Below are 26267 nucleotides of genomic sequence, written 5' to 3'. Positions count from 1 at the left end.
GGCCAACGCAAACCCATTCGTCCCCTACTGAGCAGTTTCTCGTAAAATGTAACCCCCCATGTTTACCTCATAGCTAACACCTAAGTCAGCAGTTCCAAGTCATTTACAGGGCCAAAGTCTCTGAGCAAGTGAACAAAATAGCTCTGAGTAACTATGGCTCTGGGCCAAAACATAGTTAGATGCCTATGTAGGCAGTATTTTAAGGTCTCACATGATGCAAAATGTGTTAGAAAAGTCAGGGAACAGCATTGTCCAAGACACCTTTGACCAAAACCAAAATTCCAAGGTAGCAACACATGTATCCTTTGCAGAGAAGACAATCCCACAATGCAGTGCAACAAAGTTCAGTGAACAAATCTAGCCAGATAGTGGATAAAGTGAGCTTATAATAATAATAAAAATAGACCTACTTTACCCAATACATGTTTACCATATAAAGTGATCGTGTCTCTTCAGAAGACGTGGATTAAACCACTTGATTTATATGGATTCATTGATATGTGACTTTGGACCATAAAACCTGTGTATCTTGTGTGTCAATTTTCTCAAAATTGAGATTTATACATCACCTGAAAGCTGAATAAATAAGCTTTACATTGATGGTTTGTTAGGATAGGGCAATATTTGCCCGATATACAACTATTAGAAAATCGGGAATCTGAGGATGCAAAAAAATCTAAATATTGAGAGAATCTCCTTTAAAGTTGTGTATTTCTGTTGGCGACTGTGCTGCATTCACTCACAAAAATATATTTTTTATATATTTAAGGTAGGAAAGTTACAAAATATCTTCATGGATCAATCTTTACTTAATATCCTAATGATTTTTGGCACAAAATAAAAATCGATAATTTTGACCCATACAGTGTATTGTTGGCTATTGCCACAGATATACCCGTGCGACTCGAGACTGGTGTTGTGATCCAGGGTCACATATGAGGTCTTTATGAACGTTATGAAAGATTTGGGTGAATGGACTTTCAATGCAAGGACAGAAATCCCTCATTTACACAAAATACTTATTGGGTTTGGATCAACACGAGGGTGAGTAAATGTTGACAGGAGTTTCATTTTGGGGTGTATTTCCCCTTTAAAGATTAGGATGCTGTCTATGTAGACAGCAAGGCAGCTCACTCGGTTCTGGAGCACAGACTACATGTCCGGATCTAATCCAGCACTGTTATATTTAATCATAACAGCTGTTGTTGACTGGCCTTGATTTGAAGGTGTTGAAAAAAGAAGAAGATGTGCAGCAAGCTCAAATACCATTACAGTTTGCATTCGACTTATACAACCGTGTGTCTACAGAGAAATGGATATGAAATGCCTTCTAAATATAAAACAGGGTAATTTCATAAGCATGATCACAATGAAGGAACAACTATTAAAGTCGATATGCTAATCGACTCACCAGAGGAACTGCGAGTTCCCTTTCGTTGTCACTTCGAGTTACGTCGAATGACGACGAATGGGGTTCGCTTAGAAGCCTATCCTCTTCGAACAGTAATAAAACGAGCCAATGGCAAGCAAATGCCATGGGTCTGCTGAATTTGCATAGCATAACTCCGCCCCACCTTGTGGGTATAAAGGAAGTGAGCTGGCAACATGCAGATATGTTTTCGCTTTCGGAGCCAAGAGCATTCTTCACTCCACAAGCCATTCTGAGATCATCTCTCTTCACTCTTCGAGACGAGCTACTCTTCAGAAGTGTTGGTGTGACGGCGAATTCCAGCGAGCTTCATATTGCCTGCCGATCTGCGCAGTGGTCTGCCAGTCGTGTGTCTCTCCCTGGGCGCTTCAACACTGCTGTTTGAGTTTTATCTCTCTAAAAGAGCTGCATGCGGCACGTCTTTTTAGATCTTTAGATCTTTTTAATCTTGTCTATCGCCGCATCACAAGGTGGGCGTGAGTACGCTGGAGAAGACTCGGCTGTGCTGCCTCCTCCAGGTGTGCCAGCATTGCCCGAGTCTGAACCAGAACTCTGCCATGCTTCCCCGGGTAGTCGCAAGCATTTGGGCTTGTGTGGAACCCTCCGCCATGTCCCAAGTGCTTAAGGCTGATGATCGGTTTTTGGGGACGCACCGGCACACGTCGGCCCGCCCCCAATTCCTTTCTTCCTGGACGTGCATGAAGAGGTCATGAGATTACTCAGCAGCCTCTTCCACCTTCTCTGCCCTCGATGAGGTCGCGGCCAGTGGGTACACAGGGGTTCCCCCTATGGAGTGTTCTGTGGCAACACAACTGTGTCCCCACAGGACCTCCACTGGCGTGGTGGCCCTAAGCACCCACCCACCCCAAAGCATGTAGGTTTTTGTCTACTCCGGTGGCAGAGATCTATAGAGCTGCGGGGCTGGCTGCCACCTCACTGCATGCTATGCCCATCCTTCAGGTCTACCAGGCCAGGGGTGCTCATTGCTAATGCACGAGGGTAGGGCTGGTCCAGGGCTCTTGCAAGAGCTGCGTGCCGCCACCGACCTCGCTCTACGGGCGACGAAGGTGACCACACGCTCCCTGGGTCAGGTGATGTCCACATATGTGGTCCAGAGACAAAAACTGGCTTAGTCTGGTTGATATGGGCGAGGCTGAGCAAAACCGCTTCCTCAACTCCCCATATCCCAGACTGGCCTCCTCGGCGGCGCAGTTGAGGACTCTGCCCAGAGTTCTCGGCTGCCCAGAGCAGACTGAGGCTCTGATCCCGTGGCCAGCTGCTCAGCCGCCGGCTCAGCTGCCTCATTCCGCTCGCCGCCGAGGGCGCCCTCCTGCGACACTCCCTGCCGGCCCTAGCAGCACCCTTCACCCAGGCCGTGCCGTGGAGGTAGTCGCAGGAAGGCGCCCCAGCCCGTACCAGCCCCGCAGCAATGCGGTGCTCCCGTTACGGGCAGCTCAGAGATGGGTTGCAGTTCTTTCTAGGAGGTGGTTGCAGGGCCACTCCTTCCCCCGGTGGAGGGCCGGGGGAAAACCTCTTTTTCCAAAGAACTGTCTCTCCCATCTCTGAGCACACAGAGTTCTCGGACGACAGTGCGCGCCACCCTCGGGTCCCGCCACTCTCGCCCTCCTCTGTCACAGAGTTCTCGGATGACAGTGCGCACGCTCACGGGCCTCGCCACTCTCGTCCCCCTCTGTCGCCAGACCCCTGCCAGAGCACGCCCCTGTGGAACGCTGGTCCTTCCCTGGCCTCCTCTGGCAGGACGCGGCTAATGACCGTGCCCCCACACCGGGCCGCTATGCCACCCACGTCTGGGCCGGTCATTCCGCTTCGCTGCACCCCCGGGGGGACGTCTGTCGTTCGCATGACCCCGCTGGCACAGTCCGTGGGAGCCTGGTTAGAGCTTCCCCCCTGTCCCGCTGGCTCGCGCGAACCATCAGGCTCGGCTATGCGATTCAGTTCGCACGGTCTCCTCCCCGCTTCAGGGGAGTCCGCTTCACTATGGTCGGTGGCAATGCCCCTGTCATGAGAGCGGAGGTCGCCACCCTGCTGGCGAAGGGTGCGATCGAGACTGTCCCTCCAGCCGCAATGAGGTCCGGCTTCTACAGCCCCTACTTCATTGTCCCCAGGAAATCCGGTGGGTTACGGCCAATCCTGGATCTGCGCGTCTTGAACCGTTCCCTTCACAGGCTTCCGTTCAAGAGGCTCATGGCCAAGCGCATTTTCGAATGTGTGCAGCCACAGGATTGGTTTGCAGCGATCAACCTGAAGGACGCCTACTTCATGTCTCCATTTTTTCTCGACACAGACCGTTCTTGCGGTTTGCTTTCGAGGGGCAGGCATACCAGTACGAAGTTCTCCCATTCGGGTTGGCCCTGTCTCCTCGCGTCTTCACGAAGGTCGTCGAGGCAGCCCTTGTGCCGCTACGGCAGCACGGGGTTCGCATCCTGAATTATCTCGATGACTGGCTAATCCTAGCTCACTCTCGGACCAGGGTTGCGAACACAGGGACCTAGCGCTCTCACGGCTTCAGCCTCTTCCGAGAGAATGGAGACTCCATCCCCAGGCGGTCCAGCTGATTTGGGATCAGTTCGGGGACGCACAGGTAGACCTGTTTGCCTCCCACGACTCGTCCCACTGCGCCCAGTTTTACTCCCTGACCGAGGGCACGCTCGGCACGGACGCTCTGGCGCACAGCTGGCCCCGGGGCCTCCGCAAGTATGCGTTTTCCCCAGTGAGCCTTCTTGCACAGACCCTGTGCAAGATCAGGGAGGACGAGGAGCAGGTCATATTGGTTGCGCCGCACTGGCCCACCCGAACCTGGTTCTCCGAACTTGTACTCCTCGCGACAGCTCCTCCCTGGCCAATTCCTCTGAGGAAGGACCTCCTTTCTCAGGGACGGGGCACCCTTTGGCACCCTCGTCCCGATCTCTGGAACCTCCACATGTGGCTCCTGGACGGGACTAGGCAGGTTTGAGTACCCTACCACCAGCGGTGGTGGCTACCATCACTTCCGCTAGAGCGTCGTCCACTAGGCATGCCTACGCGTCGAAGTGGAACCTCTTCGTCTCTTGGTGCTCTTCTCACTCAGAAGACCCCAGATCATGCCCGATCGGTGTCGTGCTTTCCTTCCTGCAGGATGGGTTGGAGCGAAAGCTGTCTCCCTCCACCCTGAAAGTGTATGTTGCCGCTATCGCCGCACATCACGATGCAGTCGAAGGTAAGTCCGTGGGAAAGCACGACCTGGTCATCAGGTTCCTGAGAGGAGCGAGGAGACTACATCCTCCTCGCCCTCCTCTCGTTCCCTCTTGGGACCTCTCAGTGGTTCTAACTGCCCTGCAGAGTGCTCCCTTTGAGCCTCTGCAATCAGTGGAGCTTAAGTTCCTGTCAATCAAGACAGCGCTCCTGGTTGCATTGGCCTCCATCAAGAGGGTAGGGGACCTGCACGCATTTTCTGTAGACGAAGCGTGCCTGGAATTCGGGCCGGCCTTCTCTCACGTGATCCTGAGACCCCGGCCTGGATATGTGCCCAAGGTTCCCACTCCCTTCCGGGACCAGGTGGTGAACCTGCAAGCGCTGCCCCTGGAGGAGGCAGACCCAGCCTTGACATTGCTCTCTCCGTGCTTAAGTAGACAGAACGCAATGTTTCAGGACCTCAGATCAGCTCTTGTCTGTTATGGTGGGAAGCTGAAGGGAAAGGCTCTCTCCAAGCATAGGTTGTCTCACTGGATAGTGGACGCCATTGCTTTGGCTTACCAGCAGCAAGGTTGACCATGCCCCCTTGGTGTGACGGCCCACTCCACCCGGAGTGTGGCCTCCTCTTGGGCTCTAGCGCATGGCGCCTCGCTAATAGACATCTGCAGAGCTGCAGGCTGGGCGACACCCAACACATTCGCCAGATTCTACAATCTCCGAGTGGAGCCAGTGTCCTCCCGTGTACTCGCTTCAACCAGCCGGTGCTAGGACCCGCTCAGGTGTCTTCGCTTGCTCGCCATTCCACTCCACGGACTGGATACGTGCGATATTTCCTCAGGTTAGTCTGATAAGCCCCGAGTTCCTCCAGCGCTGTTGACGTCAACGCCAGAGTTATGGCTCCGGCAGCTTTTGCGTTGGCTAGGTGCCACCATGTGCATGGTTCCCCCGCTGGGCGACCCCCACGTGTGTATTTCCACTGTAAGCCTCTCTCGAGCATGTGTCTTTCCCTTGGCAAGCCAGTCTGCCAATCCCTGGGGTTGAAATACTCCACCCTACGGGCTGGACACCCCAGTGTTTTCCGTATGCACCCCCCTCCGGGTCATATGTTATTCTTAAGTCCCCCCTTCGGGCGGGCACTGATTGCATATTCCACTGAGATATGCTCCCAGTGTACCTTGGTATTCCTGTGTTAAGTAGAAGTCCTTCGTCCGTGCTAGTCACGACAGGGAGCTCAGACTTACGCAGGGCACTGGAAGACAGCCGAGGTGGCGTGATTGGACTGGGAACCCCATTCGTCGCCATTCGACGTAACTCGAAGTGACAACGAAAGGGAACGTCTCGGTTACGGATGTAACCCTCGTTCCCTGAGTAGGGAACGGAGACGTTACGTCTTCCTGCCACTTCCGCTGTACTGCTGGAACAGCCGAGTTCAGCCTTGGCTCCTTCAGCGAAGAAACATATCTGCATGTTGCCAGCTCACTTCCTTTATACCCACAAGGTGGGGCGGAGTTATGCTATGCAAATTCAGCAGACCCATGGCATTTGCTTGCCATTGGCTCGTTTTATTACTGTTCGAAGAGGATAGGCTTGCCAGTATAAACCTGTTTTATTACTGTTTTATCTTACACTGTTAACCCTTTCAACCCCACAGGAAAATCCACACTACAAAGAGTAAAAAGTAACATTGATAAGATAATTATGTGAATATGTAAGTGATTGTTGAGCATTAGTGATGAACACCTGCTGTTAACAAGCAGAATCACTGAAGGAAAGAGGAACACAAGAACAGAAAATAGAGAAACACAAGAACTACAACTGACTTCCAGCCATTACACATTATTACACGTATTATTAACCAGAATGACTTTATTTCTGTCATACATCTACAGAAGTAGTTATTGAGATGTTTAATTGAAAATGTTTGATTTCAAGTTACCATTGTAGAGATCAGTGTTTGCTTTAGTTGGGTTGCTGATGCCAACACAAAAGTTTTCTCTTGCTGCTTGAGCAGTGTTTTTGCAAGTCACACTTGTGCACACACACAGTTTGTGAATGATAGCGATTATATTCACTATCATGACAAAATCATCATATAGCCTGTCCATTCACTAAGAAGTTAATTCTCACTCATTCAGTGTTTAATTCTCAATCAAAAGTGTAACGTTACCACCACTGTGAAACAACAGCAACAATGACTAATTTATTTCTAACACAAGCATAACCAAAAATAACAGAGCGACACTGCAATACAGAAACACAGAAATATCACAAATTAGAACATGTATCTCAACAATGGTGGGAATACATATTTTTTACATATTTTATTATTCATGCAGCAGAGCATGCTGGGAGTTTTTTACTATCCTGGTACCCAGCATGCATTGCGACATGAAACTTTTGATCGTCACCATTGTTGAGATTCATATGCTGATTGTTGATGTCTGTGTGTGCCTGAGTCAAGCAGCAGTTAATACAATTTTAATGCAATATATAATTTCAAAATTTTTCAGTTGACCTGATTACAGAAATATTATTGGATTACATGTTGTATATGATCAGATATATGGTATTAAACCCATAAATTCATAGCTTACATACAAAAATGAGCATAAACTCATAAATGATTATGAGATCATCACAAAACCAAAAACTCCTGATCAACTTCGTCTTGACTTTTTATTGCCGTAACAAATGTGCTTTATAAACTCACTGTTACAACTGCCCAGAGAGAGAATAATAGATGAAGTTTTTAAGTCAAGGTACAAGAGACCAACTAAAGCAAATACTGATCTCCATCATGGTGAGAACCAACTTTATTATTAACTAAATCCCTGTTCATTCTCAACAAGAACTTGAAATAAATAATGTTAAACTGGTTTCACACTCAGTGTGGCTGGAAGTCAGTTGTAGTTCTTGTGTTTCTCTTTTTTTCTGTTCTTGTTTCTCTGTCCTGATTCTGCTTATCAGGTGTTCATCAGTGTCTCAATTCACTCACTTCTTTTCATTCACTCTGTCAAGTGGACTATATTAGTGAACTAGTGTAGGGAATAGTGAATGAGGGTATAGGGTGTGATTGGGAAAACAGCCTCTGAGTGTCGACTTTGAGCGCTGTTAATTCACGGTATATTTCTGTAGGTATATTCCAGTATATTACTGTTTTAATGGAAAATGGTATGATATTGTAAGACTTTGGGCTTTTTCTACAGTAAGGGTTAACAGTGTACTATACACTGTAGAACGAGTAGATAAGTATAGACTGATAAATATAATATAAAAAGATCATTCTCACCGTTCCATCCACCAGTGCCAGACCAAGACCACGAGGTCCTTTCATCAGCTCTACGGTGAACACCTCATCTCCGTCCTCCTCTTCTTCCTCTTTTCTTTGGTTTGTGTTTCCCGCGAGGTCTGAGAAAACAACATGAAACGCGTCACACATCAGCTCAGGGTCTTCACTAGATCACATAAAGCAGATATAATAACAAAATAAGAAATTACATTTTGCATGGCTGTTTTCAGGACTATCAATATTATAGTGATTAATTCATGGCATTAAAGTCAAAATGAAATCAGAATTGTAGGTCAAACTGGAAAAGTCAAAAGTCACCCGTAAACAAGTGAACTGAGATAAACATGATAATACAAGAATGACCATTTTCCATGTTCCCATAAAGATCTTATACTGTGGGCTGGTGGAAACACAAAGGGCTTTTTGGCCACCCGGCCCGCGTCCCGAACAATGCCTGTCCCGATTAAGATTCCACCCAGCAAGTCAACTGTAAATTCCCATGATGCTTCATCCATAGCTCTTTTTTTCTCCTGACATCACCACCTCTCTGTAATTCTTGAACCAGATTATAGGATTTGTGCCAGTACCAAAAAAAGCAGCCAAAACTAGTGTGATCTAAGCAGAGTCCCTTTGATTAGGAAAACCCACACTAGTCTTTAGAGAGAGGAGGCGGGAAACCAGTGGGAACAGGACGCCACATGTAGAGCTTTCCATTCCTTAACTATATATTAAATTAACAAATGTCCAGTTTACACACTTTCTTCGTTGCAGCTCTTTTATTCTGATTGGACTGTGTTTGAAGCTGTTGTTAAATGCTAAAAATATTTTTTGCCAACATTAACCGCCATATAGTGGAGAACGCCAACATAACATCAGAAATAAACTGTATGTGGAAGTTGAGAGATTTTGTGAATAAAAAGTTTTTTGTTTTTATTTCCGAATACAACGCATTTGCATTGCTTCATAAAATCTGGATTCAACCATGGGAGTCAGATGGATTTCTATTACAATGCCTTTATGCATTTTTGAAGTTTCAGTGGAATTGGACCTTAAAGCTTGGACCTTAAACATTTTTTTAAGTTGATTTGAGTTGAAAATTATATGTGCTCAATGTATAATTACAAGAATAATGTATATAATCAAGAATTCTCGTAAGCGTAGAATCTGCCATTTATAATACATACGGGTGAGTTGCTCGAATGGCGGCAGCCATGTTGCGCCTCCATCTTGAAAATACATTAGCCAAAGAGGGACATGCCTGGAAATTCAAGCTTTACCTTTCGCGCTTTTACACTTTTACACCGTGACGAATGCGAGAGGGAGATTACTCACGACTGCCGGCAGATTTGAAATATTACGGCCACCGTAGGAGTTAAAACGCCCGCGGAATTGGAGGGGCTAGAAAGTAATATTCAGTTGGTAGTCATATACAATTTCACCGCTAGATGGGAGAAAATCCTACACAGTGTAGCTTTAAATGGAGGACAAAAATATTTTGGGTTTCATATAAAATACCTATGAACAAAAGTCTAATGGGTTTGTAACGACACTAGGGTGAGTAAATTATGACATTTTTGGGTGAACTAACATAATATGCTTTTTCTCAGAGCTGTATTTGCTGCTTTTGTTCATGAAGGCTTCCTGTTGATTGGATTCGCATCCTGTAAAAATGTATGACATCTCATAATGGATATCATTCCTCGTCATTGATGAAACATATTCCTCCAAATCTGTTAAAGCGCTTCAGAAGCTCTATGATTTACCTGATCTTGAGAGAGAGAGAGCGAGAGAGATTGAGGCACAATTTGGATCGCTTAATTCCGAATAGGTTATATATATATTCTTACATGACCATTGCTCGTTTTATAAATATATTATGCGTGGGAAAAACATTCTGGAGAGGAGATATGCTGGTTTCCAGCTTCTCCACCCGCTGGAGCCGGAGCACACAAACCCAACTCCACATCAACACCAGCACCTCCCATACGCCTCCAAAGACAATACACCCTGCCTTTGAAATCAGGGAACACACTGCAGGGTGAACATGTCTGAGGTATTTCTCAGAGGACAGCTCACAAACAAATAGAAGACAAGTACAAGTGCTACATCTCTGTTCATGTAGCTTTACATCAGTGTAAAATCAAGCATATGCAAGGAACGTTGTTTTATGTTGTTCCCAACCCTAGTGACTAAACAGACCGTCACTCACAAAAAAACGTTAAGTACACAGACTTAAGTCTTTTTGTTCGATTTTGAGATATTTCAAGCCTTTATTTGTTACTTACAGCTTATGAAAACCCCAAATTCAAGGTTTTCATAATCTGTAAGCCATAATCATCAAAATTGTAACAAATAAAGGCTTGAAATATCTCACTTTGCATGTAATGAGTCTATATAATATATTAGTTTTGCACCATATTCTAATTTTTCGAGTTTCACCTGTACTATTTTAGGTATTAAAGACTTTTTATGACCTTAAATTTCACAAAGCTGAGGACCTGCAGGGACCTTTATTTTATTCACACACATTCGGGTTACCTTTCCTGTGCTGGCGTGCTGTCTGCTGTGTCGCCCCCTCCTGCAGGCCCGTTTCCAGCTCGGCCAGGTCCAGATTCTGAGGGGTGTTGGGTGGCGTAAGCAGGCAGGAGGGGTCGAGGGCCAGACTCTTGTGGTAGCCCAGGTCTGCACTCCCAGACAAGCTGTTTTGGAGCTCCAGGCTCTTGAGTTTCTGGGTCAGGACGGCCTCACACGAGCTCAGGTTGCTGTGAGACTCCCGGAGCTGAGGAGGTGTCATGGTGGCCGGGTGTTGATCTGTTGCCTCTGAATCCTGGCAGGTGATTGGTTCAGTCGTTGGTTCAGTCTCTTCATTCAAGTTACTGCTGGAGGAGCCCTGAATTAATACAAAATTACAAAAAATAATTATCAGCCCATATTTCAAGTCACGTTCGATTTATTTGTAGAGCACTTTTCAGAATATGCATAATTTCAAAGCAGCTTTGTAAAAAGTCATACTGTTATGTCAGTAATACCGTAGTGCTTAAATCATAAATCAAGTGATCTTGGATGATATGGCAATATAAAACCAATATAATATAAAACCCCGGATTTAGTTCTATCTATATTGTATTTGTAGTGTTGTCTAGCACATATATCAGTGGCATACTGACTCAGACACACATCTGAGCGCTCAAAGGCAATTAAGATATAAATATTGGTCATTTTGTTCTATCAAGAGATATAAATGTTGGTTGGTTTTGTTCTATCACGAGATGTAAAGATGTAAAGTGCCCCTATTATGCTTATTAGAATATTAGGCAAGGTAAGCCATATTACAACGCAATATTACTCTTCACACAGTGTGTAATACTGCTGCTTGGTTTGTGAATGTTAGGGTTCATTTTTTACCGAGCGGTACGGTACAGTACAGTACGATTGTTGGAAGTTGTGAATGGTACCAAAATCCTGAACCGTGCCATACCACTTTTTTGGGACTCTTCCGTTGGGGTGCCTAGCACAGTAGTCCAGTACTAAAGGGTGGAGCTAGACTCATTGCAGAACGTTGATTGGTTGACAGAGAATCGTCACTTGCGCACACCACGCCTATCAAGTAAGGGAACTGCTGCCGGTGGCCGCAACGCAAGACGTATCAGGGGTTACCGTCCCGAATCGTACTGTACTGCATCGGTTCCCAACAGGGGGGTCGCGGCCCACAAGGGGGCCTCAGCGAGCTCTGTGGGGGGTCGCGTCATATTTTGAAAAGTTTTGAGCAATGAGCATTAAATAAAAGTCCTTAACTTTTTTCTGTTCAAAATTTACAAAATTTATATAATGAGGGAGTTCATCATGAATCCATTTTCCAATCCGTGTTTTTGTCTTATCCTGAACCACTAAGGTATTCCTATAATAAGTGTTTATATGGGGTCTATTTTACACTGGTTTGGATCGCTGCCGCTGCGGAGTAGCCCAGTGCCTGCGTGACTCGTCATAGATGTACACAGAGAGAAGTAGTTCCGGCTACAATGTTATTCCGAAAGACGCATTATTCTGTTAATAAACGCAAGTTTATCGCTCACTATAGCGCCAAAAGCGTCAAAAATAAAGCCTCACATTGATAAAGCGTCACAAATAACATGCAAGTATTGAGGCCCCAGACAGCAGTCATTTAGTAATAGCCTATATTCTTTCTTTTTACCTACACACCAGTGTGAATATTTTTGTTATTGCATTTTAAATAGGGCCAATTAATAGGCTGCTCCTAGGCTTACGTTTTTAAATTACAAAGGGCCTACTGATGTTTTTGTTATTGTATTTTCAATATTATAGGCTATTATTTGTGCATAAACATATCTGGTTATAGTAAACATACCGTTTGTTTGAAAACTACATATTTTGTCATCCTTGCTGCAAGCTCACAAGAGCGATAATATCATTAAATGTGAAGGGGGCCCAAAATATTTTCTTGGGAAAAAGGGGGTCTCAGACAAAAAAAGGTTGGGAACCACTGCTGTACTGTACCGCTTGGTGGAAATGAGCCATAAAAGGTCTGCAAAGTTTTAAAGATCTAAGTGCACAACAAATAAAGTTCAGTCCGGACCACTCTGTTTGATTAAGATTATTGTAGAGGCTCTGAATATTATTTGATATTAATTCTGAATGTTATATCAGAATTTGTATAAGCAACAGTACATAGTTCCAAGCGGAAGTAATACAAGTACTGTAAAAAAAGACTGATGTGTAATGAGTAATGAGATTGACAAGATTGAGTAACAATGAGCTGGATAGATATATCTCTTTGACAAGCAGCTAAACGATTATGTGCTGCATAAAGAGGAGTTGGGGAAGGAGGATGGTTAAGCGCTAGTCTGTGCGACAGACTGAAGTGCGTGTCTGTGCGAACTGAGTGTACGGATGAACATATGCCTTGATTAATGGTGGTGGGAGCATCAGCTGATAACTAGCTGTCATGCCATGGTTTTCTTGAACTACGCTAAACTACATTTACTGTCTCCGAAAAGAAAGAAAAAACGATTTGGAACTGCCGAAACGAGTCGCCATTCTCACTTCCGGTTATATACCAGTTAACAATAACAAATTTGCATAATGCCAGGCTGGTCTTTATTGACCGGCTGTGAACAACGTATAATTTGACCACTGTTGTTGTAGCTCAGACCTGGAAGAGTTTGGTGTGTGTTGTCGGCATGTCAAGACGATGCTTTTTTCAGCGCTGCAGATCACTTTGAATGCTAAGATGAGGACACAGAAACTGATACGGTAAAACCGATGCCATTGTTCGGATCACTGGGTATTAAGTGCTGAGAAAGCATCTAGTGTGACCAATCAGAACAGAGTAGACCAATCACAACAGACTGGGAAATCTGACCAATCAGAGCAGACTAGACCAATCACAACAGAATGGGAAATCTGACCAATCAGAGCAAACTAGACCAATCACAACAGACTTGGAAATCTGACCAATCAGAGCAGAGTAGACCAATCACAACAGACTGGGCCGCCTGACCAATCAGAGCAGAATAGACCAATCACAACAGACTGGGAAATCTGACCAATCAGAGCAGGGTAGACCAATCACAACAGACGGGGCCATCAGACCAATCAGAGCAGAGTAGACCAATAACAACAGACTGGGTTGTCTGACCAATCAGAGCAGAGTAGACCAATCACAACAGACGGGGCCGTCAGACCAATCAGAGCAGAGTAGACCAATAACAACAGACTGGGTCGTCTGACCAATCAGAGCAGAGTAGACCAATCACAACAGACGGGGCCATCAGACCAAAAAAGAGCAGAGTAGACCAATAACAACAGACTGGGTCGTCTGACCAATCTTAAGTAGGCTCACGGAAGGGCTTTAGTGAGATCAAATCTTTAAAGGGCACCTATTATGGAATTTTGAAATTTACCTTTCATGTAGTGTGTAACATAGATCTAAGTGAACAAAAACATCCTGCAAAGTTTGAAATATGAAAGTGCACCGTATATAAAGTTATTGTCTTTCAAATGTAAGAGTCGACTCGGAGTCATTGTTATGAATCGTTAGAAGACCGAAGCTTTTTCTCTGACTAGATGACGTCAACTTGTCAAGTTATTTGAATACGATACGCCCACTTATTGCGCTCCAAGGAAAACTTGAAAATGTCATGGCGACGAGACGCTGTGTTCTGAAGTGCGACTCAAAAGACAACTTCTTTCATCTGCCCAAGGAGGAGCATTTGAAGACTAAGTGGCTACAATTCATATATACAACTATACCACAGAAGTATAGTCCGAGCCTTGTGCTTTGTTCGCGCCATTTTGAAGACGATTGCAAACAAACTTGGATCTTTTTAAATGCAATCAAACTTGGATTCGCGAGCCGGCTGATATTGAAGGAAGGTTCAGTTCCAAGTGTATTTGCATCAGCTTCCTCCTCCGTATCACAACCTGTAAGTGTTATTAATAATTGTTGCTTTTATGTTTTATGTAGCATGCTTAATAATTATTTAGTTTGTTGTGTAAGCACCGTTTAGCTTCTAGGTCTTCAATGACAATTGTATTGAGATATGTGAAGTGTTTGTCGTTGTTTTCGGAGTTGTCTTAAAGAATAGAATAATACCTCGTAGTAACGTAACTGCATTTTTTTTTTTTGTAAAAACGTTATGTTTATGCATCGGGCTAATGCAAACAAAGACTGATTGTGCTTTTACAATATGAACTCTGGGCTATGCTCGCTAACATAACATTAAATTCTCTTATTTTTTGTTTTTTACTACAAACTACAAAGCAGTGGACTATAATCATTATTATAACACGATTTAATTGATAAAAGCATCATTGTACTCCGTGTTAAACAATAAGTATTATCTCTGTAAACACTGCTGGGTCATCTGACCAATCGCAGATTAGCGTCGCGCAAAGGAGGGGTTTGAAAAATGAGTCGTTGAACGAATCATTTGGGAGTCGGTGAGCAAATCAGGTAAAAATAAATGCATATTATACGAAAACAAAAGTTTTTTTTGACATTGCATGCACGTAAAACTATTGTTGGGGACTCCCTAAACAACATTAGGAACATTTTAAATGTCATAATAGGTGCCCTTTAAACAAACCGTTTTCAGACTCTTTGAGAAATGAGATGATGTCAAATGTATATTACGGAGAATATATTTTTGAGAACATTTTTTTAACTTGGATGCATGTAAACTAATTGTAGGAGACCTCAAACCTAAATAAGGAACCTTTAAAATAGCATAATAGGGCCACTTTAAATATTGGTCGGATTTGTTCTGAGATATTTAAATATCGGTCAGTTTTGTTCTATTAGGAGATTTAAATATTGGTTGGTTTTGTTGCAAGCGAGACTAAACATTTCTTAAAAAGCATCAATTAAGATATGATTTTATTGTCTTAAAGGGATAGTTCACTTTAAAATTAAAATTCTGTCATCATTTACTCACCCTTAAGTTGTTTCAAACCTGTATTAATGTATTTCTTCTGTTGAACACAAAGAAAGATATTTTGAAGTATGTCAGTAACCAAACAGTAGTCTGTACCCATTGACTTCCATAGTATTTTTTTTTCCTACTATGGAAGTCAATGGGTACTGTCTACTGTTTGGTTACTGACATTCTTCAAAATATCTTTCTTTGTGTTCAACAGAAGAAATACATTATTACAGGTTTGAAACAACTTAAGGGTGAGTAAATGATGACAGAATTTTAATTTTAAAGTGAACTATCCCTTTAAGTGAAAAATAGCCAGTTGTAAAAGAGTTTGATGTGAGTTAAATATTTTCCAAATTAAATTAACAGTTATTTAACCAACAGTGTTGAGAAATATGGGTTATGGATAATTACTGGCAGAAAAACTATAATGTGCTGGCGTTCCTTACTGTTGTTGAAACTATATACTAAACTATAGGCCAACATTTCAAAATATACCAAAAAAAAAAAACCGCTTCAACTAAGCATTGAAATAAATGTCTGTGCATTTTGTGTGGCGTCAAGGGAGTTCACAGCATGGAGGAGGTTTACCTGTGAGGCCTGATGATCAGACTGTGTCTGGCTCTCTGGGAGAGACTGGATAAACTCCTGCAGATTCTGCAATGGCGGGAACAGCCCTGGCTCTGTGATGGGATTTCCCAGCTCCAGATGAAAGATGCTGCTGGGCAGGATTAGAGGAGGATGGTTGTCGAAACTTTCCAGGATATTAGCTAAGACAAAAAATATTTTTGCTGTCAGGCACAGAGAATCCCAGTGAGCATTCAAGACATCATTTGAGCCCTTTATACGTAGGCCTCCCCCTGATAATGAATCACCCAATGCTAAAAAGGTTAGTCTATTTGAATGTTTATTGCTTTAAAGATGCCTGCTTTAAACCAATCAATTTTATAATGAGCTATATACAAATAAATGTGATGTGACTTTACTGAAGAGTTGAATTGCAGAGCTGGTGCAAACATATCCACATCTCTATGATCAGATGCTTTCTTAAAGGAACACGCCGACTTTTTGGGACTTTAGCTTTTTCACCGTATCCCCCAGAGTTAGATAAGTCCATACCCTTTTCATCTCCGTGCGTGCCGTAACTCTGTCTGACGCACCCACTGCTAGCCTAGCTTAACACAAAGACTGGAAGTAAACGGCTGGTATGTATACGGTTAGAAGATGGCTGTGTCTCATGTGACCTTGTTATTTGTACACGCTGTGACTATACAAATCACAACATGTAAATTGGAAAATGTTGCCATTATTTTGTCACTTATTGGGAGCAGTATGCTAGCTGGAGCTGTTTACCTCCAGTCTTTGTGCTAAGCTAGGCTAGCGGTGGGTGCGTCAGACAGAGTTACGGCACTCACGGAGATGAAAAGGGTATGGACTTATCTAACTCTGGGGGATACGGTGGATAGGCTAAAGTCCAAAAAAAGTTGGCGTGTTCCTTTAACTGCAGTTTTCTTACTGCTGTCATTTTTGTTGTATGTTTATTTTGTTATTGAGAGAAAAGCACGCATTACATATAACATATTAATCTAATCGCTGCTCTCAGCAGTATGGTGGTGTCGCGGACAATCGCTTACAGTATACTGCTTAAAAGGTGTACTTCTTGTACTTATTTTTAACCTCTGTGAAGAAGTGAAGAACGAAAAACAACTTTGTCGTCAGTATATCAGGGCCTTAAGCCAAACCTTTTAAAATACACATATACACATAGTATCTAATCGATTCAGTGAAATGTTTAAAACCAGAAATAGTGCATTATACTGATAAGGCTGTTGGTATACTATATTATGGAGCTGACAATGGTTAAATGTTACTGTTCATCTGTTAATCTCACATGTATGGAGGGCCGCCGCTGAATCCTCTGGAGACGGGGTCCAGCATGGAGGGCACGTACGGGCTGTGTTGTACTCTCTCAGCATATGATGCAGCTGTGCAGGGTTCAGATGAACAAACTCAGCTCTCAGAGTGGACCATGATGCCTGTAAACACACACAGATGCATAGAAGAATGAGAAATTCACATAAAACTAAAAGGGCTTTTAGGGCCGAGCCAGATTTCTCAGCAAGGTTAGCTAACCGTATTCAGGACAGGGTAAATGTGCTGGTGAAATGTCTTTAGAGATGTGTTGACTCACGATTGGTCACATCAATGTAATCTTGATTTTGCAGCACACAATGGGCACAGAATTATATATGGCTTACAAAGCTTTTGGGAAACACAGCCCAGCATGATTTAGCACCGGTAACTGTTGGTGAAAAACTGCTTTCAGTTAGTGTACTCATTCACACATCTCACAAATCAATTTAGATGAAATGTGTGTGTAGTCTTGTATAACAATGAAAATACATTTGTAATTAGTCTTGTATAACAATGAAAATACATTTGTAGTTATATCACCTAAAAACAGCATGTACAAGGAAAATAGCAAAGGACCCAAGACTAAGCCTTGTGGTGTACCCTCCTTTACCATCGAAAAAATGTTTTACACAATCACATTTACACAAAAAAACGGGTAGAATCGAAACTAGGTTAGTGTCTGTCCGGAAATGGCAACACAATATACAGTAAAATGAATGTGTCAAATGTAGCACGTTCAAGTAAAACCAGCAGAGATATGCAACCCTGGTCAAATAGTCTGAATGTTTTAGTACATTTCTATGTAGTAAGGAGACTAATTGGGTGGACACAACAGTTTCCAGTATTTTTATGAAAAAATGTAAATAGGTAAATAAATAATCATTATTTTCACAAGAGTAAATATTCTCTGACAACACATGACAAGCAAACTCTTTTGTCAACCAAACAAAACATCTTTAAAATACCACAAAGGAAATACGGCCAAAACACTTAAACAAAAGGACAGCTCACCAAACCACACTCCACATTTATGTTTTCATTTTCCTTTACTTATGAATAGCCTGTCTAAATAAATGAGTAGTGTTTTCTTCTGTGTCATTTTTTGCATCCAGAACAAAATAACATCCACTACTTGTATGTAATTAAACCAATCTATTCACAAAATTATATAGGAAGCAGTGGCTGGGAATGAACATTGTACAAACTCTCTAGAACAACAGACTCTTGCTGAACCTGACCGGATATGTTAGGCATTTCCTTACAGTTAGTTTTATTCAACAGATAGTTTTGTTTAGGTTTATTTCTTTTAATTCAGTTTAATTTGAATACAGAATATAGTCCAAGTGCCTTGAACTAAAACAAAGTTTCAAGGAGACCTATAACGCTCTTTTACAAAGTCTTGATTTTGGGGTCTTCTATAATAGGTTTTCATGCTTAAAAGAACATAAAGAATGACATCACTGTCAGTAACGCTCATTTAGCTGATGCATAGACATTTTTAAGACGGCTCAAACACATGTGATGGATGGTGTTACATGAGTCTGGGAAGGGCTGTGATCTGTCGGGCTAAGCCGCAGGACTCACTCTTGGCTAATAAAGCCACAACAATATTCATGTGCATCAGAAGCATGTTTATGAGTAACTCATTTTCTCCAGCTGAATGTGCAAATTATTTGTGTTTCCCTTCTATCTGTAGCCAGGTCTGGTCTTGGTTTCTCCTAGGATTTGACTGTAAAAGGGCTAAACAAGTAACCAGTCCCATGAGTAAACCAGGACTGGTGTAGATGTTGGATTTACGTCTTGGTTCACCATTAAATAAAATATTGTTGGGAGACCAAAAATTTAAATGAATAGAAATCTCAGATCTTACTCCTAAGCTTTCTTAAAGAAAAATACACACAAATGAGACAAATGGCAATGAATGTGGATAGAAGCTCAGATAATTTGGTCTTGGAAGGATTTGATGAGAAATGCTGGAGATCTCTGATTTTTGACTGCATTTTGAATATGTGACAAATCTGTGAGCGTGCTGTTTAAGAGACTGTTGAGAGAACATGAAATTACTCGTGTCATGTTGTGTTTTTTCTTTGCTATAGACACCCACAAAAGGCTGGACTGAACAGTCAGAATGGCCGTCCCAAAATAGATGGATGGAAAAGGGGAAAAGACATCTGCAACTGTGTGCAGAAATGGATGTTTTACAAACCACAAACTGTGCGCTCATGCCATGGGTGGAAACTTAACAACCAGTCTCCCAGCAACTCTGACATGCAACCATTGTTTGTTGACGGATAGAGGAAGTTAACATTCTCTAATTGCAGACTGGACGATTCTGACAGACACATGCTGTCTCTTTAGTCTCAACAAGTGCTACATGTGATAATATTATTGTCCTCAAGACAAACTTTGATGTTGGCTTGACCTAAAAGTTTCAAATCAATACAGTATTATGGGTTAGATCGATTGGTTGCTAGAGTGGTTGGTACGGTTGTCTGTGTTGTTGTGGCTATGCTGTTCAATAGAGGTTAGGGTGTTTTTAGGATACTTTTTCACGCTTACAATTGTTAATCCCGGATGATTCAAAATCCTGGGTAAACTATTCCTCGACGAGCACGCAACCGGTTTTAATGGAATCTGTGGAAATGTGTGAAACATTGCTGAACCCAAAGTTAAATTGCACCTTCACTCAGGGTTTAAATAGGCTGTGACTCTGGGTTAAGGTCTGTTCATACAAACACAAAAACTCGGTCTGATTTTCGCATTCGATTTCTATGTTCAGACCAATTCGTAGCAAAACAGCAGACGGCCTGAATGAAAATGCACACTCTCTCTCTGACAGTAGGTGGTGTTTATAGAAAAGCACAGATACTCCGCTTAACTCAACAAACCACGACAAGCTGTAGATTTATGTAACGGACGCGACTTCGGGCATGTGACCAACATGTAGTGTGAAAAGTCTTAGATGGACAGAATCAGAGAAAGTCCAATCAGTTAGAAAACAATAAAGCATACAGTGCTAGAACAGATGGAAAGACTGTGTTGAGTTCAGTAGATTCAAATCTTAGCACAAACTTAGAAAATATCAATGTGTGAGCTTATAAATATTTACACGGGTTAGATACCTTTCTGAAAAAGAAGTGGGTTTAATTGTATTGAATGTGCACTTGTAGTGTACTTAAAATTTTGAAAATATTTTTTTTTTAAACTGTACTTGCAGATAATATAATATTAATGAAATAAAAGGATACTTAAGTGAACTTAAAGAGAGTTGTCACTATGTACACACTTGAATACACTTTTAAAAGTTCACTTTAGTAAAGCTAGTACATTTTTACGTCAAAGTACATTTAAATAACTGTTTTAATAATATTTGTTCATGTTTTAAAGTGCACTTATTTTGATGTGTTGACTAACATACTAAAGCACATGTAAAGTATTTGATTATAATTGTAACTGTGTTTATTATCTTTAAAGTTAATTTCATCATCGTAATTTCAAGTATGTAATTACAAATAAGTTTCAATATAAATTCATATAATTCATTAAAATATTTTTTAGTTTGCTAAAATGATTGTCAGTAAATTCAATAGTACACTAAAAACTGAAACAAAAAATAATTACATATAAAGGTGTACTTAAGTCATACTTAAGTGGGTCAAAAAAGGATTCTTCAGTTCAGCTCTTTGCATTTAATACACATTTAAACTACTACATTTTCATTCAATTGTAAAGTACATTATGGTATGGTAGTTTTGTATTTGTGTACAATGTTTGTTTGTTTACTCTGTTTATAACTTCACCATTCCTAGGGACTATAAATAAATAAAAAATGGCCCTTTTGGCAAAATCTAGTGCATTTTAAGTTGTTTCCTCGTGTATTATTAATGTATATTGTCCCTTATTAAAGGAATAAAAAAAAATAAAAAAAACATGCAATGAAATATATTATTTTACTACATTATTTCTGTACTAAAGTACTCTTTTTAAAAGTAAGCTAACATTTTTCACAAGGGTATCTTTCAGAGTCTGTCATAGTTTTAATAAAGCAGAAACACCCTTAATCCAATTTGGAATGAAATGTTGTTCAGGTTTTGAAATATTTACATTTACGGTTGACTGCGTAATGCAGGAGGACAAATAAACAGAGAGATCACGTGACAGAGTGAGTCATGTATATGTTTGTTTGGAGTGTGTTTAAAGTAAACTCCGTCACATAAGGCAGTGAGATCATACTAGCCCCTCCCACTCAGAGCTGTAATCCGGCTCTCTGATAGGTTAAGAGGCTTAACGGTCAAAGGTCATTTACTGCAGAGACTTCACGAGACCTGTAAACCCCCCCACGGTACAGGATGTGTTTGGGTGACGTGCTGTAAACCTCTGTTATTCTGCCTTTCTTTTATGGTATGATAAGCTAAGTGAAACTCATTTCCTTATGTACAAAAGAGAAAACAATGCGCCTCCCCACTATCAATGGCTCTTGAGGAAAGTTAGCAGGTTTAAGACCAGACAAACAGCTGTTTTGACTTCTTCCATTTCCTGTTCATCAGGTCCTAAAGTCCCTCCTGCCTGCGGCGCTCCGTCTATTTACAAAATGATTCAACTTTGATGACTGAGCCGAATAATGCATATTATGTAGGATTATATGACAGGCTGAATGCAGTGGCATGTTGTGGCAAGCTGAACGGGGTTTTTTTTAATGTGGTGAAAAACGGCATGACTCGAGAAGTAAATATGACGTTTGTCATGAGTTTGATGCAATCATGAGGTTATATTGAATTAACTTGGCTTGTGAAACAGGTTTGCTCTGCGTTTCTTGAAACATCACGTCATTTTTATGTCTTTATTGGTATTTCTATAACTGATACTCACACCTGTCCAATCAGCAGTCAAACCCAGATTACAACCTCCAGCACACCTTGCTGTCAAACCCAAGTTAATTATTCTTTGCAACTGAGGAATTTCCTTATTTATTCACAGGGAAACTCGATCAAGCTGTTAGTCAAGTGAACCGAACAAACAATATATACGGGCGCACCAACACCATTTCTGACACACCGAGTTGATTGATACCCAGGGTTCCCACACTTTAAGACTAATGAATATTTCCGACTGATTTGAGAACTGGTTTTACTTATTCATTCACAGGAACAATTTCTCTCACAACACTATAGTTTGCAAGTAACTGTTACTCTACACAAGATAAATAGCTAATGGGATATTTATGTGTGTAACAACAAAAATGTACAGCTAACACTTTACAATAAAGTTCAATTTCTTAACATTAGTATAACAAACTGAACTAACAATTAAACATAATTTTAAAGCATTTATTTTTAGTTAGGGTTAAGTTTAACATTTACTAATACATTACTAACATAAAAATTGTATCTGTTAATAAACAAAGATCAATAAATGTTTTAACAAATGTATTGCTCATTGTGAGTTAATGTATTAAGTAATGTTATAATAGGACTTTATTGTAAAGTGTTACACATTTATATTCAGTATAGAAACTTCCATGATGTTATATAAACAATATTTGAACAATAACCATAAAGGGTGTGTTCACACTTGGCAGGTTTGATTCGATTTAAACAAACTCTCGACACGCAACAAAGAACAAAGACGTCTAAACGAACCAAAAACAGGACATGATGTCACAAGATGTGACCCTTAAAAAGGACCGAATGCTCAAGCAAACCTGTTTTATCTCGTCATAGTCGTGATGTTGACATCATCAGAAAAACACAGTCTTCTTGAAGCAGATCTTGGTTTGTGTGTGTGACGAAGGGACGATGCCGCTGTTTTGACTCCGGCTTTACACATTTTATAAGCTCTTCACAAGTTCTCAGCTGGTCAAAGTACCATCATACTGTATGTACGCACATACAACAAGCGCATTTATCCCCGAACACAGCATTGTATTGGATGTTCGGTAAGTTCCATCATAAAATATACGTCATAAAATCTGTTTTTTATGTTTTGTGTCTTTATCTCATTTGTTGTTAAAGCTACACTGTGTACATTCTTAGAAAAAAACACTTTGTTCTTTCAAAATGATATGTGCTCATTAATGTATAATTACTTCCACCAACTAATCAAGTATTCTCGTAAGCGTAGACTCTGCCATTTTTAATACGTACGGGTGAGTCGCTCGAATGGCGGAAGCCATGTTGCGCCTCCATCTTGAAAATACATTAGCCAAAGAGGGACATACCTGGAAATTTAAGCTTTTGCCTTTCGCGTTTTTACACTCAGTGTGACCGTGACGAATGCGAGGGGGAGATTACTCGCGACTATTTGAAAGCCTGTTGAAGATGGAGGATCACGCCTATTCTCAAGGACATGTAACAAGGAAGCGAAAGAGAGAATTAAAACGGCAACGCGACAGGCAAATCAACAAGACCAAAGTCAATATTGAAGTGGCTTTTCCAAGATGGAAAGAGCTCATGAGGAGCAAGGATTTTAAAAGGGATGCCGAAGTTGCCTGCTTTCTTCTCGACAGGTAATTCAGCCTATTTGTGTAAATTCAAAGTTTTAGAGTTGCTTGGCTAACTATAGCATGGTTGTGCATAACGCTAGAACAACGTCTAGGTAACCTCATCACTTGAAGGAACACTCATGGACGAGGTCGAACTGGAAGCCATGTTAATCTTGGAATAATACAGCCACCGTAGGAGTTAAAACGCCCGCGGAATGGGAGGGGCTAGAAAGTAATATTCGGTTGGAAGTCATTTACAATTTCACTGCTAGATGGGAGAAAATCCTACACAAGTGTAACTTTAAAAATGACAGTATCTTTTTTTTGTTTTGTTTTTTATCCGGATCAAACGAACCAAGAGAACCCAACCACAAGTGTAAACACAACACAACCTTAAATTTAATTACATTTCCATGACTTTTCCATGCCTGGAAAACACAATTTAAAAATTCCTAGATAATTCCAGGTTTTCCAAGACAATAGGAAACAACATATTGGGTAGATTCACCTCAGATGGTTCAAATCATATTTTGCCTCAAAATTAAAAGAGAAATTTTATAAAATTATCTTTAGCCTTTAGAAAATTAAACATTTCCACAAAATTCCCATTAAAATTCTCATACGTAATGCAATGAATGAATGAATGAATCTTATATCTGTATGCAAAATAGAGCTTTACTAAATGTAAAAATATGGTCTTTTTTTTTTACTGTTTAGCTGTGAGTTTATAAAATCGAATGTTGTTTGAATCCTGTAAAGATTTGATTTATTTTGTGCCAGAACATTGTATTGTGTGCAAGTACATGAGCATGGTACTGGAATCATCCCTAAAACACCCCTTCTGCATCTGTGCACGTATATCTGTGAAGCAGCTGCAAGAGTTTCTGACCTGCAGGAGGGTCTCTTTGGGAGTTGCGAGCAGGTTGACGGCTGAAGAGAGTTTCTGGAAGGAGTCGGCAGCCGAATCTCCCAGCCCGACGCTTTGCATCCAGTCCATCAGCAAATCCAGGTTGGCCCGGATCTGCACTCCTCTAGACCACTGGTAGAAACCACCGCCAGACCCTTCAAACACAACCACCACTATATTTATTCTGAAGTATTATCATATCAAGCTTCTCTTTATTTGTCAATAATCATCAGAAGTCACAAGCTGGATTTTAATTAGGGCTGTTAAACGAATAATCACGATTAATCGCATCCAAAATAAAAGCTTGTGTTTACATAATAAATGTTTGTGTACTGTGTATAATTATTTTGCATATATAAATTCACACACGTTCATGTATATATTTAAGAAAATGTGTTATTTATATATAAAATATTTATAATTTATATATGATATTAATTATATATAAATTTATATACATTTATATAAATGTATATAGTATATACATGCAAATATTTCTTAAATATATACATGTGTGTGTGTGTGTGTGTGTGTGTGTGTGTGTGTGTGTGTGTGTGTGTGTGTGTGTGTGTGTGTGTGTGTGTGTGTTTAAATGTATAAAATAATTATACGCAGTACACACACATTTATTATGTAAACACAAACTTTTATTTTGGATGCGATTAATCGCGATTAATCGTTTAACAGCCCTAATTTTAACTCAACCAGTTTACATACTGTCATGGTTTTGTCTGGGTTCAGCAGACTATTACGCGCAAACAGCTTTTCTGCATGTGTGGTCAATGATATTTACACCTGGATGCAAATATTCACTCTGTAAAATTCACACCCTTGCGAGAAACACGTCCAAACAGAGAAGCAAGACCACTGGGGTGAAAACAGCCGCGTCTACAAAGCAGTTTACAATGCACTCTCTCGTCTTCTCGTGTGTTCTTATGTTGGTGTGTGAATCCACATAACTTGCATCAAACCTCAGTGGCGAGTTGTATTAAACAAAACAAAAAAATCAAAGAGTTCCCGCACAGTAAATTTACTCTAATTATTTCCGAGTGTGAATCAGCATGAGGTTTTGTTGAGTCCTCAGAAGGACAGTGTGTGTGCTCACCTCTCTCCATGAGCGCGTTGAAGAGCGAGGCGTTGGTGAAGAAGAACAGGTAGGTCAGCAGTTGAGACGTGATCTCGCGGTGCACCAGGAAAGTCTTGAGCAGATGCAGTGCCTCCTTCAGGACGTCCAGGATTTGGCTGACTCCCGCAGGCATGCGCAGCTGTCCGCTCTCAGAGAACGGGTTACTATCCAGCAGCTCCGGTAACACCGCATACATACTCTAGCAGAGGGGACGGGGAAATCATGTTTGATTAATAATGAGCTTAACAATCCATTAACTGATGTATCCTGTACAGAATCTTATAATGTGAATGCTTATTAAACGATTAATCGCGATTAATCGCATCCAAAATAAAAGTTTGTGTTTACATAATAAATGTGTGTGTGTTGTGTATAATTATTTTGTATATATAAATACGCACACATGCTTGTATATATTTAAGAAATATTTGCATGTATATAGATTTAAATATATACATACCCGTGTGTGTATTTATATATACAAAATAAT

At 41.3% G+C, this 26267-nt stretch overlaps 1 protein-coding gene across 1 annotated transcript in view; it reads right to left on the bottom strand.

Annotated features, from left to right (window-relative positions):
- The window catches only part of radil2a (Ras association and DIL domains 2a), a 49335-nt gene that overhangs the window by 2408 nt on the left and 20660 nt on the right, over positions 1-26267 (bottom strand). Inside the window, exons 9-14 of the mRNA XM_079613401.1 lie at positions 25757-25976; positions 24634-24806; positions 17241-17385; positions 15941-16119; positions 10449-10800; positions 7911-8029 (exon numbers count right to left, since the gene is read on the bottom strand). Of these exons, the coding sequence (XP_079469527.1) occupies positions 7911-8029; positions 10449-10800; positions 15941-16119; positions 17241-17385; positions 24634-24806; positions 25757-25976 (1188 nt within the window). The remainder of the gene's footprint in view (positions 1-7910; positions 8030-10448; positions 10801-15940; positions 16120-17240; positions 17386-24633; positions 24807-25756; positions 25977-26267) is intronic.

The sequence above is a fragment of the Phoxinus phoxinus genome (assembly GCF_949152265.1).
Source record: "Phoxinus phoxinus genome assembly, chromosome: 1".
Classification (NCBI taxonomy): domain Eukaryota; kingdom Metazoa; phylum Chordata; class Actinopteri; order Cypriniformes; family Leuciscidae; genus Phoxinus; species Phoxinus phoxinus.
This window is presented reverse-complemented; position numbering and strand designations above follow the sequence as displayed.